The sequence below is a fragment of the Uranotaenia lowii genome, chromosome 3, assembly GCF_029784155.1.
Source record: "Uranotaenia lowii strain MFRU-FL chromosome 3, ASM2978415v1, whole genome shotgun sequence".
Taxonomy (NCBI): Eukaryota; Metazoa; Arthropoda; class Insecta; order Diptera; family Culicidae; genus Uranotaenia; species Uranotaenia lowii.
Genome location: NC_073693.1, coordinates 257,277,499 through 257,293,121, shown reverse-complemented (window position 1 = coordinate 257,293,121; position 15,623 = coordinate 257,277,499). Strand labels below are relative to the sequence as shown.

Sequence of the window (15,623 nt, the reverse complement as noted above, 5' to 3'; positions counted from 1 at the left end):
TACAAAAAAAACGCCTCCATTTTTATATATAAGAAGATGTGAAGAAGAGATAATTTTGTATGGGGACTCCCTTCCATAAAAAGTGAGATTCTTGAAACTATTATACAAACCATCTCTGACCCGAAAAAACCTCGGATACCAAATTTTACTTCATTCCGACAGACCGATTATTCGTGATGGTGTTACAAAGAAAACGCCTCCATTTTTATATATAAGACGATGAGAACAAGAAAATATGTTAATACGAAAATCCGTTCAATTCACCCAGAGTATGGAGACAAGAATAATTACTTTCATGATACTATTGTTTCCGAAATAACCAAGGTTATATTGCACATTTCTAAAAATACCTTGTAACAAAGTTGGAAAATTACTTTTATATAATATCGGTGGGTTGAGTTGTCGCCACCTGCAATTTGAATGAAACATCTATAAGCTACAATTTGAATAAAAGGTTATAACCTCATATTGTGAATCTTGAACAGACCATTTAAGCCACTTTTTTCTAAACGTCGTTGTATAGAAACTTTATTATTATAATAAGTACACTAGGTAATCGTTTGAAAAACATGGTTAAAGTTGCATGATGCATAATGACGTACTAGTTTTGGTAGTTTTATCGATCGATATGATATAGATAAATTGGATATTTGGATAATTTTGTGCAACTGGATGCCTATAACTTATTTGAATTTTTTTTCTGTCATAAACTATGTTTTCAGATCACATTTAAGGCTTGCGACCATTTAAAAACAACGCAATATTCAAGTAATCGGTATGCAAATAACCGCCGTTGATTACTGTCTGCATGGATTTCATTCACAACACAGCTACCTGAAAATTATAAGTTTGTCTACAGCCTGAATTTCAGAGAGACACACCTCGATTTGCTCGCAATTTGTATCAGACGTCTGAAAAAGTTACTTAATAATTCCATAATGGAATTTTTCCACAATAGACTTGGTTATTAGTTTGTTGTTGTTGTGTTTAAGTGTTTTAAAAGGTTATCCATATTGCTCAACAACCATTTAGGTACGTATCAAAAGGTTCGATAATTTTGTTTTTTTTTCAAGCAGGATTTTATTTATTATTTATATTATTATCGAAAGTTGATCCAAAACCTTAACTAATTTGCATGAAAGCCGAAATTGAGTACCTATTTTTTCTTATCTCTCACCGCATCAGCTCCAGTTGGGTAGTGGCCGGAAAAGCCGATCCCATCTCTCCGCCACGGATAAGTGTCCACCCGGACTCACCGGCAACCGGAGCCACCTGGATGAAACAGACCATCTCGTTCGATAAACTCAAACTCACCAACAATCAGCTGGATGATAATGGCCATGTAAGAAACGAAACAATCTAAACCAATTCAATACTAAAGCAGACAATCCATTTACGCTTCACCTATCACTTCATTAATTTAACTTCCTGATTTTTCGTTTTGGTGTTTTTCGTTTTCCGGTTCGTTCCATTTTTCGTTTGTATTGTAGATAATTCTCAACTCGATGCATCGGTATCAGCCGCGGCTCCATGTCTGCCACTACTCCCGGGCCGGTTCAGTCAAGGACGAGAAAGACACCCTCACGCATCGGACGTTCGTGTTTCCGGAAACATCCTTCACCGCCGTTACGGCATATCAGAATCAGCGGGTAGGTTTTCTCTCTCTTCCGAGTGACTTTATGAGTTGTTTTTATTTAGGACTCAACTAAGTAATTGGCGTCTATTTTAATCTGTTGAGAAATGGAATTTGAAATGAGGCCCTTGGAACCAAAGGGGTATAAGTGACAAAATGAAAAAAATCGAGATAACCATCTAGAACGAATCCTTGACTGTCAAATATCATATGCTATTTTAATCATAATTTTATTTCACTATTTTGTTCTGCTTTGATCTCGTTGAAAAAGTCCTGCTAACTGAAATTTCCTTCTTATTTGGAGCCAACCAAGTAATTTACTTATACCCCTTTGCCACCAACCCAAATGTCATTTTCAGTAATAAGCGTTTTTTTCATTGGGACGTAAAGTTAAAAAAAGTGGAATTTCATTTGATTTTGAAAAGTTAATTATGTTTGAAAATTTACCATCAACAGTTAATCATTTCATTGCTTTAGTGATAATTCTAGTGAACGAAAATTATCAAATTTTGAATTTTATCTATTCTAACCCCACAAAATGAATTCCAAATCCCTGATTTCTGGTCATAATTCTATGGAGTATGCCACAAATTTCGGGCTAGGCTCAATATGTATTCGTATGAGATGATTGGGTTAACGTTGAAACGCTAGTTGTAAATGTACTGTTAAACATCAACTCATAAGAAGCGGAAAACCATTTCCAATGTCCAATTTACCAGGAAAAGTCGCAGGAAACATGCAATGATTGAAAATTCATAGAGAAACACCTTTCATAAATTATTTTTATAATTATCCTGATGGAAAATTGTTGTTTGAAAAAATTTACTCCAACTGAAAAGACAAGGTTGATCGTTAGACATGAAATCTCTCGATTAACTGCACCAGGGTACATTTCCCATCATACCAGTAAACAATGAATATGTTAATAAATTATTTGACTTTCACCTTAATCAATTCCTTTGTTTTCTTAATCATATAAACAAGAAAAAATCACTTGAAAATGGAAATTTGTTGGAGGCAAAGGGGTATAAGTGCAGGTGTTTGGAGCCAAAGGGGTATAAATGCAAAAATTAAAAATCATGTGTCGCCTCAACTAACGTCAAACAAACGTTGGTTTTCTAAAAAATTATGTCAAATGATTCGTGTTTATTTTAAAAGGTCAAACTCATTGAAAAATTTCATGAAAAATATCTATGGAATTTATTGGAACACAACGAACTTAAAATGCTTTTTTCTCGAAATAAATGAAATAAAGTTAAATTGAGTTACAAAAAATCGGAAAAAGAGCTTAGGTATACTCAAAAAGAAAGTTTGAAGAACCTCTGAACTGAATGAAGGTAGTCGATGACATCCTTTAAATTCAACCAATATATTTGAAGAAAACTCAAATATGTATTATTATTTCACTAGCTACTTGCTTGTATCCTCAGTGGTTTAAACTTTTTTTTAATATCTTTATTATATAGATTTTTAGCTTTCAGCTGGTTTATCTCTTTTTCCCGAGACTGTTCAGGAAGACTCAATTTCGCTTTACGAATGAAGATGCTGGATTGGAAAAATAAATAAAAATTAATGGATGGGTTCGATTATTCCCCCTTTTCCATTTGACATGGTATTTGACGTTTTTGCGTAAGTCGTTTTCAACAACATTAAAGTTTTTTTTTAAACTGAGATCAATTTATAGATTTGTTGAATCTTTTGAAGTGCATTCGTACGTAGAGAATCTCTACATAAGCAGCAACATCTAAGATACATTACATTAAAACACGAAGTCACGTTCTAAGGATAAAATGCAAACCATCGTTATGTATAGGTTTCAGAGTGTTTTTATAGCTCTAAATAAAAGAAAATCCACAGGGGGAGCAACTTTTAATAATTTTTTTGTTATAACTTCGTTCGTGACGTGCTTTTGGGTAAAATACTGGTTTTATGTAAGCTTTAAGAAAAAATAATAAACAGCAAGCCACCAGTGAAAAAAAAAATTAAATGCAAAACCAGTAATTGTTGCGTATCCCAAGTAAAATGACCCATTCACACTTAAGGTCAGGATCGGGTTAAGCCATTGCACACTGGGAAATTCCGATAAAAAAAGGTATCTTCTTCATTTTTAAACAACCCGGAATTTTTTAGCAATTCGGAAAGAATGTCACGAGTTGCTTAAAGATCGGGACGGTTATAGAAAAAAAAATGTTTTGACCGTCCGAGAAAAGTCGGCGATTGCTAGAATGTCATTCCTTTTTGGAAATATTATTCGACATCGACATTTTGAATGTCACGAAATCTCAATCGTAACATTCAACGAAATGTTATGAGTTTGACTGTCGCAAAGGAAATTAAGTAAGACTATAGATTTTAGGTGACGAAAATTAGTGTCGCAAGTTCTCTAGAACAATCTACTAGTTTTTTTTTAAGTTTTATTAACGACACTTTATCATCCTTATGGCATTCGTATCGAACAATCTACTAGTGTTAGGACCGGTAGAAATTAGTTTAGCTCTGATTTCAACTTGCGATCACTCTAGTGAAAAGGTTTGACTTGTAGGTGTCAAAAATGAGTATCGCAAGTTCGCTAGTTCAAGCTACTAGTGTTAGTATCGGTTGAAATTAATTCAGCTCCTATTTAAACTTGCGACCTCTCTAGTGAAAAGATTTCACTTGTGACGAGAGTTAGTATCGCAGCTCGCTAGTACAAGCTGCTAGTGTAAGTACCGGTAGAAATTAATTTGGCTCCGATTTCAACTTTCGACCAGTCAAGTGAAAAGGTTTGACTCGTAGGTTACGAAAATAAGTGTCGCGAGTTTGCTAGTACAAGCTACTTTAGTGTGAGTACCGGCAGAAGTTAGTTAAACTCTGATTTCAACTTGCGATCACTCTACTGAAAGTGTTTGACTCGTAGGTGACAAAAATGAGTATCGCAAGATTGCTAGTTCAAGCTACTAAAGTTAGTACCATTAGAAATAAGTTTAGCTCCGATTTCAACTTGCGACCCCTCAAGTGAAAAGGTTTGATTTGAAGATGAGGGAAACTAGTGAAAGTGTTTGACTTGTAAGAAAAGAAAGCTTGTACTAGTGAACTCGCGCACTAATTTTCATTACCCACAAGTCTAAAACTTCCATTCAAGGGGAGTTGAAATCAGAGCTAAACTCATTTCTAATGAAATTAACAGTAGAAGCTTGTACTATCAAGCTCGCGACACTAGTTTTCGTCACCTACATGTCAAAACCTTCCTCTACAGGGGTCGCAAGTTGAAATCGAAGCTTATATTATTTCTACCGGTACTAAAACTAGTAGTTTGTACAAGCGAACTCGCTCCATTTATTTACGTCACCTACAAGTCAAAACCTTTCACTAGAGGTGTCATAAGTTGAAATCAGAGCTCAACTAATTTCTCGCGATATTAATACTAGTAGCATATACTTGCGACCTCGCGACCCTAATTTCCAACACCTACAAGTCAAACCCTATCACTAGAGGGGAGCTAGTTGAAACCGGAGCAAAACTTATTTCTCGCGGTACTTGTGCTGTTAATCATCAATTATTTGCTTTAATTTCGCGTTTAATCCTTCCAAATACACGGCAACTAATTAATATCCGCATTTTGGATAGGATCTTTTTTGCGATCAATGAACTTTATAACAGTCGAAAAAGGGACGTTTGTGACTTTTTTTTCATGACATTCACACCTTCTAAAATTCACGAAGTTCATATCGACATTCTTAAAACCAACCAACCAATGACATCCGCTAGACAGAAATCTTATTGAGGAGAAAAATTCAAAAATTTTAAAACTTATTTTTTTATTTGCGTAACATTTTTTGGATGACTGTCAATGTCACTGAGTCCCTGAGAAATGTTATGGGAAATGTCATGCGACTGATAGGAGTTTGAATTTCATTTGAATGACATTCTCAAGCCTGGTTCAATCTAAAGATTATGATTCTTAAAATGTAACGATGAGATTGTGATGCTTGTTCCCAGCACCTTTCATTTGGTTCATAATGCAATTTTGATTATCTTGAAGTGCAAATATTGGTCAGGAAAGGCCGTAGGTGAACTGCAGTTGATAGCAAGCTTAAGCTCAACCTTAAAATGTATCTTGTTGAAAAGAACTGAGATATCTGGCTGGAATTTCAAGCCAAATACCTTCAATTAATTTAATGAAGGATTAATCACCGTAATTTATACTTGTAGATTTAATTTATCGGCCTAGCGGAGAAAAGTGATGTCCTTTTTAGTAGGGACATCTAAAGATTATGAAGTGTTTTTATATAGGTGGATAGAAGGTTAGATGAAATGAAAGATGTTGAAAATGAGCGGGTAGAATTTATTTGGAAGCATATCATCACATATCAAATTTTTGTTCCTCACGGGCCTACTTCTATGAAGCGATAGATACAGATAGAGTTGCATCTACCACCACACATTAGTAGGCCAAGCGTGGTCCGTTCCACAAGGGAAAACTTGCAGTGCGCTCTACCCGCTCATTTTCAACATCTTTCATTTCATTTAACCTTCTATCCACCTATATAAAAACACTTCATAATCTTTAGATGTCCCTACTAAAAAGGACATCACTTTTCACCACTAGGCCGATAAATTAAATCTACCTTCAATTAGTTCAGTTGATTTTTGGGCTCTATAAGAGTCGCATTGTTTGTGGATCTAAATCCGTAGTGCAACTAACGTTTTACGGAATTCTCATAGAAAAACACTCCTGACAAAATAAGTGAATAAATTAATTGTTATTTTTATGTTCAATTTAATAATAGTATCTTTCAACAATTTTTTCCAGGTCACACAATTAAAAATAGTGAGCAATCCATTCGCCAAAGGATTTCGAGACAACGAAACCAATGAAGAGTAAGTAAAGTGATAAATGTTACTACATAATGTTTCCCCTCGAAAGACACAATCAGGGTCAACCTCAACCCTTAGTTTCAAAATTGTATAGGTGTTAGCACCAATAGTAAACTAATAACGATAGAGCCAATAAAAGGCGCCATATCGAAAAATTACAACTCTATCTGAAGAAAAGCGTATCGAGTAATACAATTGTGAACATGCTCTGGAAACACCTTTCAATGAATGAATTTCAGTTCAAATCAATCGAACCGTGCCACACAATAAAAGTACAATTCATCAAACCACTGCCTATGTTTACTACCAATCAAGCTCTAATGGTCGTGTAGTGCAATTCCCCCAGTTTATTATCAAAACAAACCGGCATCGTAATTGGTTAATAAATAGTGCTAATTGCCCTCGGAAACTCATTTTTCCTCCTATTAGAAGGAGGTTTACATGCGAAATGATGATTCTTTCACGAGAGCTTTCTTTTTCGTCAATTCCCTCGACTCGGTTGTATGTTGTTTCGTTCGTTACGCGTGAGATTTCCACCTTTCATTACGACGATTATTTCAGCCGAAATTATCTGGCCCATTTCGTCTCGCGGGGCCCATAAAATGCAGATCATTTGAACATTATTTGTTTTCACCGAAAACATGATCCTGTTTGACAGTCGCTGTCACCGTGTTTGTTTTTACGGTTGATCCGACTCAATAAACATGATAATTCACCCCCGGATCTGGATGCACCCAGCTTGCATGGATCTCGCACAGCATCTTCAAGGTGCATTTCACCAATGAATGAACTGCATCCGAATTTTTCAGAAATAAAAAAAGAACGTTGGACCACAAGCTATTTTGAAGAACGCGATAGATGATATGGAACGCACTTTGTTCACATCTTTCGACCGAGAAGAAAAGGTAGTAAATTATACGAATTTCCCTATTTTTGTTTCACCGGTCGGTGCGTGGGCGTTTAGTTCTTTTCCACTTTTCACTGGTGCTTTTTCACTCCCGGACACGATGAGGTGGCGCTATAAATTGATCACTTTATGGGTTGAATACTTATAAAAGTTTTCCTCCGAGAGGAATTCTTCAAATGCCAGCATAATAAATTTAGCACCACACAGCCGAATCGATTATTTACGAGCTGGACATAAATAACGTGAAATGGTTTCATAAGCAAAGGCACATAAGTCATTTCTATGCAGCTCATAACTGCCTAATGGCAGCTATTTGACAATATATTTCAGTAACTTTTTCTATATTATTGGTGTCAGTTTTCGATGATAAAATGATGTTTTTAAATGCCTAGTTCAAACTAAAGGGTGGTACGGTCAAAGTTTGGTCAAGGTAAAACGAGTGTAAATCGGTGAAATCGTTTATTTAAAAAATAAAATTAAATTTCTTTTTCAAGTTTAATGAGTATAAAATTCAGGAAAAATATTCAGTTATGCTTACGCTTTTCCAAATCCGAATTGCCGGGCCTTACGCTTATCTCCTGCCATCAGATTTTGTACAGCCACCTTGTCCACTTGCTTCGCCGCAGAAAGTCAGTTTGCCTTGAACTGCTGCTCGTCCTTAGCAGTTTTTTTGGCCTTCTTTAGTTTCCGCTTGACAATAGTTCAGTATTTCTCAATTGGGCGGAGCTCTGGCGTGTTGGGAGGGTTCTTGTCCTTGGGAACCACCTGCACGTTGTTGGCGGCGTACCACTCCATGGCCTTTTTACCGTAATGGCAAGATGCCAAATCCGGCCAAAACAGTACGGAATAACCGTGTTTCTTCAGGAAAGGCAGCAGACGTTTATTTGAACACTCGGAACCCGGAAGCTATGAAAATGCTGCTTTTCAAGCCACAGGTGCAGATGGCTTGCCAAACCAGATATTTCTTCGCGAACTTTGACAGTTTCATGTGCTGGAAAATATCTGCTACCTTTCCCCTTCCTTTTGCCGTATAAAACTCCTGTCCCGGAAGCTGCTTGTAGTCGGCTTTGACGTAGGTTTCGTCGTCTATTACCACGCAGTCAAACGTCAGCATCGTCGTGTACAGCCTCCGGGATCGCGTTTTGGCCGTCGTATTTTGTTTATCATCGCGATTTGGAGTCACTACCTTCTTGTAAGTCGATAGTCTGGCTCGTTTTTAGGCTCGATGCACGGTTGTAGACGATACACCCAGCTTATTAGCGGCATCTCGGAGAGAGAGAGGTAAGGGTTTCGCTTGAAACTACCGGCAACTCTCTTTGTCGCCTCTGCGGCTTCCGGTTTTCGATTTCCCCCCGATCCAGACTTCCTGACTGTCGACAAACGTCCCCCAAACACTTCAATTACAATTGTAACGGTTGATTTGGCAACTTTTAGCGATTTCGCTAGCTTTTCGCGCGAGTAGCTCAGATTTTCGCGTTGCGCGAGCAAAATTTTGATACGCTGCTCTTCTTCCTTGGACGGCATTTTGACAACTGAAGGGTGAATTCCAAAATCAAAATAGGAGCAACATTCTACACACACACCTTCAAAATGATGGATGTTCAGTTTTTTTAGATGCAAAATTGAAATAAATACGTCAAGTTGATATAGACCAAATTTTCTCAATCCAAAAATCATAATCCTAAATTTTCAAAAGAAATTAGAATCGCTGATCAGTAGACTAGTTCACATTTCGGCTTTTTACGCTGATCAAAACTCATAAAGTTTAAAATCTGCAGTAAATCCGAAAAAAATATTTTTTACAAAATCTAAATTTGTAACTTAGCACTGTTTATAACCATTCATTTGAAGTTTAAAATGTAATAATCGCTATAATAGGAGCAAAATTATTCAAATAATTATGCATCAGTTTTTAAATCTTAATTGTATTCCTATTCAAGTTTTAGCTTCATGTAACCTGAAAAACGTGGCATCAAGAGGACTTGCTTACAACTTGATCAAAGCACGCGCTTTTATTAAATCCTTGCTCAGTCATGGGGTACTTGATTGAATAAAATATCTTTGCTTCTACCCAAGTTGGTGTGGAGAAAACTTGAATGAAAAATATTTTATCAATTCAAATTGATTGCAAACATCTGTAAATATCTTGACCGCTATAAATCAATTTTGTATATTTGTTACATCAAAAGAAAAGTAACAAAAAGAGCTAGCTTTACAAGAAAAGTTTTATTAAATTTCTTTTTTCTGATTTACTTCAGATTTTCAACTTTTAACTTGTAAGTTTAATTTTTGTATAAGTTAATGATTTAAAAAAAAAATCGATTTGTTTTGAACGATTATCTAAAACAGATACAATGCTGATGATATCATCCTCCATGCATCATTAAATTATCGGTTAATATTAACAGTGGCTAGCTAGAACTATCATAAGAAGATTTTCAAGAAAAATGAACTTTTTCCACAAAAACTCATTGCGTAGAACATAGATAAGTTCAATAAAGGGTGATACGGTCAAAATTTGTTAAATATCAACTTGACGTATTTCTTTACTTTGAATTTTGCATTTAAAAAACCTGAACACCCCTCATTTTGAAGGTGTGTGTGTGTGTGTGTGTAGAATGTTGCTCCTATTTTGATTTTGGAATTCACTCTTCAGTTGTCAAAATGCCGTCCAAGAAAGAAGAGCAGCGTATCAAAATTTTGCTCGTGCATCGCGAAAATCCGAGCTACTCGCACGCGAAGCTGGCAAAATCACTAAAAGTTGCCGAATCAACCGTTACAAATGTAATTAAAGTGTTTGGGGAACGTTTGTCTAGGTGTATCGTCTACAACCGTGCATCGAGCCAAAAAACGAGCCGGACTATCGACTTACATCGACGGCCAAAGCGCGATCCAGGAGGCTGTACACGACGTTGCTGACGAAGTTTGACTGCGTGGTAATGGACGACGAAACCTACGTCAAAGCCGACTACAAGCAGCTTCCAAGATAGGAGTTTTATACGGCAAAAAGAATGGGAAAGGTAGCAGATATTTTCAAGCCCATGAAACTGTCAAAGTTCGCGAAAAAAATTTTGTTTGGCAAGCCATCTGTACCTGTGGCTTGAAAAGCAGCATTTTCATAGCTTCCGGGACTGTCAACCAAGAAATTTACGTGAAAGAGTGTTTGAATAAACGTCTGCTGCCTTTCCTGAAGAAACAAGGTTGTTCCGTACTGTTTTGGCCGGATTTGGCATCTTGTTATTACGGTAAAAAGGCCATGGAGTGGTACGCCGCCAACAACGTGCAGGTGGTTCTCAAGAACAAGAACCCTCCCAACGCGCCAGAGCTCCGCTCAATTGAGAAATACTGGGCTATTGTCAAGCGGAACATAAAGAAGACCAAAAAAACTGCTAAGAACGAGCAGCAGTTCAAGGCAAACTGGCTTTCTGCGGCGAAGACGGTGGACAAGGTGGCTGTTCAAAATCTGATGGCAGGGTTTAAGCGTAAGGCCCGGCAATAAGGATTTGGAAAAGCGGAAGCCTAACTGAATATTTTTACAGAATTTTAAACTAATTAAACTTGAAATAGAAATTTAATTTGATTTTTTAAATACACGATTTCACCGGTTTACACGCGTTTTCCCTTGACCAAATTTTGACCGTATCACCCTTTAGATCTCAAATTTGGCTGAAATATTTGAAAATGCATGAGGAACAACCCATATGAGTCTGGCTTTGATCTGCGAAAAAAAAAACCGAAAAGTGAACTAGTCTATTAATCAGTTACAAAATTCCATTTCAAATATCAGATTCAGGTTCATTAGTAAAGCATATAAATAAAATTTTAAATATTGATTCGTTTACCATTTCTGAACCAGAACTTAAAATTGTACATCAATATAAGCATTTTCAATCAAATTTGATAATCTGTAATTGGGGTAAAAATTTGAAATTCCTAACTCCATTTAGACAGTTATGAAAGCATATATTTACCAACAAATCGTCCACTCCAATCCAATCCAATGTCCACTCTATTGTTGCGCAATACTTGTCTATTACGAAGAGCTGTATAAAATTTGGTCATTTAGTGGATTATGTTGCTTCGAAATAAACTGAACTTGGTAATGTTTGTGCAACTGAAACACGCGTTTTCACTGAAATGTCAGCTATCGAAATCAGACCAGAAGCGGAGTATACGAACGAAAGCCTTCTGGTGTAAATCGAGCTTAAAACGAGAGTGAAAATCTGAAGTAAAGTACTCAAAAAATCAATTTGATGCCGCTCGACATATTTCAACTATTTAAATTACAAATCTCAATTTTAATCTTAAAATTGTAATCAGTCGAAATCGTAATTTAACAACTTTCCCAAAAAAATATTCTGAAATTAACAAATTTCAAGGGTATAATTAATTTAAAATCATTGATTGATTGTGTAGTTTATGCTTCCTAAAATAGCCACAGAAAGCGATTCAAAATTAAATGTTGATTTCATCAGTTACCTATAAACTTTTTTTTTTGTTTATTAACGATAACGCAATCGTGAGCGACGGTTTGCGTACATTCCATCCTCGCCAGATGGTGTCCATATTATGGACTGCCTCTTGTTATCACTCCCCGTTGCAGATATTCCGTGGACTGGACGTGGACTTCAAAAACACTCGAATTCTTAAATTGGAAGCATAAATAAACAATATTTTTTCTCCCTAGCGCATCCGCCCGATCCGACGCTCGAACCAGCTCTCCAGCAAAAACCAAACCCGCATGTTTACCTCCCGTTCTTTCGTACATAAACAAACTTCCAGTGCCATAATTGGATCAGGTCACACTGGAAATCGAAAATCATGCCTTTCGATTACAGGGATCAGAAAAAAAAAGATTTCATATTGATTTTTTCAGCAGATCTTTTTATTACAAACAATATCACATTAGCACGAACGAATCAAGGTTCCTCAGGTTTTCACACTTGGAAAGTGAGAAACCCAGATTCGTAGACTTAATGTCTAACTCTAGTCCATCCGAAACACTGTTTACACAACAGCATTTACATCACCTTCCTTCTTGTGGAAAATGACAACATCCTCGAAGAAGGCGTTCGGCACGTAGAAGTAGGTCTCGTCGATTGGACGATCGAAGGGATAGCCGAATGGCAGCTTGTCGAAGTAGCGGGCACCGGAACCGACACCGCAGGACACAACAGGATCGAAACCGGTGTACTGGACGACCTCTGGCTCATGGTACGGAGACACGATGAAGTAGAACTGGAACGGCATACCGCCCTTCTTGCCCTTCGGCAGCATCAGACGGTTCGGGAAGCCACAGTGAGCCTCGGTCATGTCCAGTGGGAACTTCTCGTCGCTCTTGTAGGCCAGCATGACCTTCTTGTACAGCTCGTAGAAGGAGGTGCGGTCCTTGACGTAGCCGTTGAAGTTCAGGGAGTTGCGGGTGATGACGTTCTTGCCGGCGGTCAGCTCGTATACGAAGTAGTCCAGCTCGTAGAAATTTTCACGGTTTTCGTTCAGACGGTACAGGCTGCCGAATTCATCATACTTGGGACCGATGAAAACACGGATAACAGCCTTGGTGGCCTTCTCGGAAACGACGCTCATCTTGTACGTGAATGGCTTGTGGTTCAGACGAATGGTGCGGGCCTTGATGATAACTGGATCAGCCTTGTATTCGATTTCACCGAATCCGTCGTATTTACCTTCGACGTATGGCTCTGGCTCAATATCGATGGCGTTGGTGATATCCATATCGAAACGATCGAAGTAAGTGACCAGTTTGTCGACAACAACGTCTTCAACCTTCACGCCTGGGAAGTACAGCTCTTCGTAGGTGTATGGGTGCAGATGATCCTTGAAGTGGAAGTAGTAGTGGATGATTCGCTTGTAGATCTGGTAGAACATTGGGTCACGCAGAGACGTCTCGAAGTGCTCCAGGACACTTGGGATGAGCTGGTAGGGTTCGACGGGCTCAACGGCAGCACCCATGATGATGCGAGAGAACAGGCTCAGATACTTGTAGAAACGGGTGTCATAGCTATCGGGGTTGCTCTGGATCAAGTTACCGAGGTAATCGACGGCTTCTGGGACGGTGAAGTTGATAACTTTTCCTTCGGGCAGAACCAAGAATCCACGATCAATCACATCACGAATGCGACGTTCGTAATCATCAACCAGTTTGATATCGTAATAGTGATCTTCATCATGTACCAGATAGTAGTTGTCACGATCGGGGAAGGTGTGGCCGTTGTAGTACTGCATGTCTGGGTAATATCCGGTCTTGATTGGGTAGTACCACGAGAATTCTGGGATGTGACCCAAATCGTTGGATAGACGTTCAAGGTAGTAGCGGGCCAACAGTTGCTGATGCTCGTACAGGTACAGTTCTCCACGACGGTCCTTGTAAAGACCGAATTCCTTTCCTCCCAACCAGAATGGATAGTCGATGTGGAAGTAGTAGTAGTAGGTGTTCAGGCCAATATCTTCGGTGAAGTAGGAAATCTTCTGTTCCGGGTTGGTGTGGATGTACCAGCCAGTGTAGTTGTTGTGGACGACGCCAGTGTAGACATCACCGACCTTCTTCAATCCATAGTAGCCCTGCATCTTGTACTGCTGAGCCTTCTGGATAACCTCGGTGTTGATGAAGTAGTACGGGAAGATTTCATAAGGAGCTGGCAGAACGAATCCGGCCATATCTGGACGATGGGTGACAGCAACGGTCAGAGCGTACACGAACATACCCTCGTTGACATGGTAACGGGCCCAGGCAGCGGTCTTGTAGAAGGTGTCCCAGTCCTTGGCATAGTAGAACAAGTGGAACAGAGCGATGGCCTGCTCACGGTGCACCTCGTTGAAGATAGAGAATACCTCACCACGGGGCAGCATTCCATGTTCGTAGTAGGAGTAGAACTCTGTCACGGCTTCCTGGTTGTTGTACAGGTGGAAGTTACTCTTCAACACATAGTTCTTGGCGTAGGCAATCAGCTGGGGATTCCAGTCCTTCTGGTAGACGTGACGGAAGAGCAGCAACAGGTCCTCCTGTTTGTGCAACCATTCCTTGTCGGCGTATTTCACCTGACCGGTGCTTGGAACGAAAGCAGCAGATGCAACAGCCAAGGCTGCTGCCAGAGCAAGGACCGTGAACGATCTCATCGTTGTGACTGATGCTGGATGAACGGCCGACCAGCGCTTTTATGTTCGCTCCTAATCTCCCGAATTGCCAGGTGATAACGGTTGCCAAATGCATCCTGAAGGTGGATGACCGGTATGCACCCATCATATTGCACCACTGATAAGAGCAAGAACATTTGTGAATATTCTTTTCGTAGTCCTTATCGAATATTACACTTCATTCTCATCGTTTTCGTTGCATAACATCGTCTGAGTACGGTTATTCACTTGATTCATTTTTTATTTTTTTTTTTTTTTCAAATAAATCCGTTTGTTCAATGTTGGGGTAGAATTGCTTTGCAACAATTTAATAACTAAGCCTAATTCAATGCCCAAGAGTAAACCAAACTTTTTTATCGTTATAGGCATGTGCAAGATTTTCCAGCAAATTTAACGAAAATCAGAACTAAGATTCGAAAATTGTTTTTGGAAATCCATATTACAAAAAGTAGGATCAATCTACCTCCTGGTTAAGCTAAGCTGAGTAAATTATGAATACAAAATACCAGCTTTAAGCCTTTGAATCAACCAGAAAGCATTTCATGGAAAATAACTCTTAATTTGAGAACCTCATTGTAAGGCACATAAGATGTAATATTTAAATTTACTTCTAAAAAAATCATCCAAATTCAACATTCCAAATCCCAAATTTGAACTTAGATTCAAATTCAATAGCAAACATCAACCCTCAAGTCTGGCTTCAGAGAGGTAAAAATCTTAGAACATAATATGCAAAGAATATGCTGCTAATGTTCTTTATTTTGCTAAGCAGATCTCGTGATCTTGAATATCGAATATGTGGCTCCAATGAAACTTGACAATCAATGAACTTTGGATGAAGTTGTTTTTTTGTTTGGATACGAGTTTTTTATTTGATCATACGATTCCTAAATTTCAACGATAAGAATGTTTATCGGCAGCAACGCACAACTTTAAAAGGCGAATTTGTAAACAAAAAAAAATTGTCCAGAAACCTGTTCCAATCTATAGATGAACCAGTTGAGCATGGCGAGAAAAAAATCCACTCTTCAGATGTGCATAAATAAACGATTAGAATATTTTATATATCGGTTG

The 15,623-nt window shown here is 38.2% G+C and overlaps 2 protein-coding genes across 2 annotated transcripts in view; one reads left to right on the top strand and one right to left on the bottom strand.

Moving 5' to 3' along the window:
• Window positions 1-15,623, top strand: part of LOC129758461 (T-box transcription factor TBX1-A-like) — a 95,032-nt gene that overhangs the window by 45,842 nt on the left and 33,567 nt on the right. Inside the window, exons 3-5 of the mRNA XM_055755962.1 lie at window positions 1,186-1,342; window positions 1,491-1,649; window positions 6,426-6,493. Coding sequence (XP_055611937.1) covers window positions 1,186-1,342; window positions 1,491-1,649; window positions 6,426-6,493 — 384 coding nt within the window. The remainder of the gene's footprint in view (window positions 1-1,185; window positions 1,343-1,490; window positions 1,650-6,425; window positions 6,494-15,623) is intronic.
• LOC129758457 (hexamerin-1.1-like) lies at window positions 12,261-14,531 on the bottom strand. Its single transcript, XM_055755960.1, has one exon. The coding sequence runs from the start codon at window positions 14,529-14,531 to the stop codon at window positions 12,405-12,407; it is 2,127 nt and encodes a 708-aa protein (XP_055611935.1). The 3' UTR covers window positions 12,261-12,404.

Excerpts from the sequence above, each read along its gene's own strand:
- LOC129758457 (XM_055755960.1), bottom strand. The coding sequence starts at position 14,531 with ATGAGATCGTTCACGGTCCTTGCTCTGGCAGCAGCCTTGGCTGTTGCA.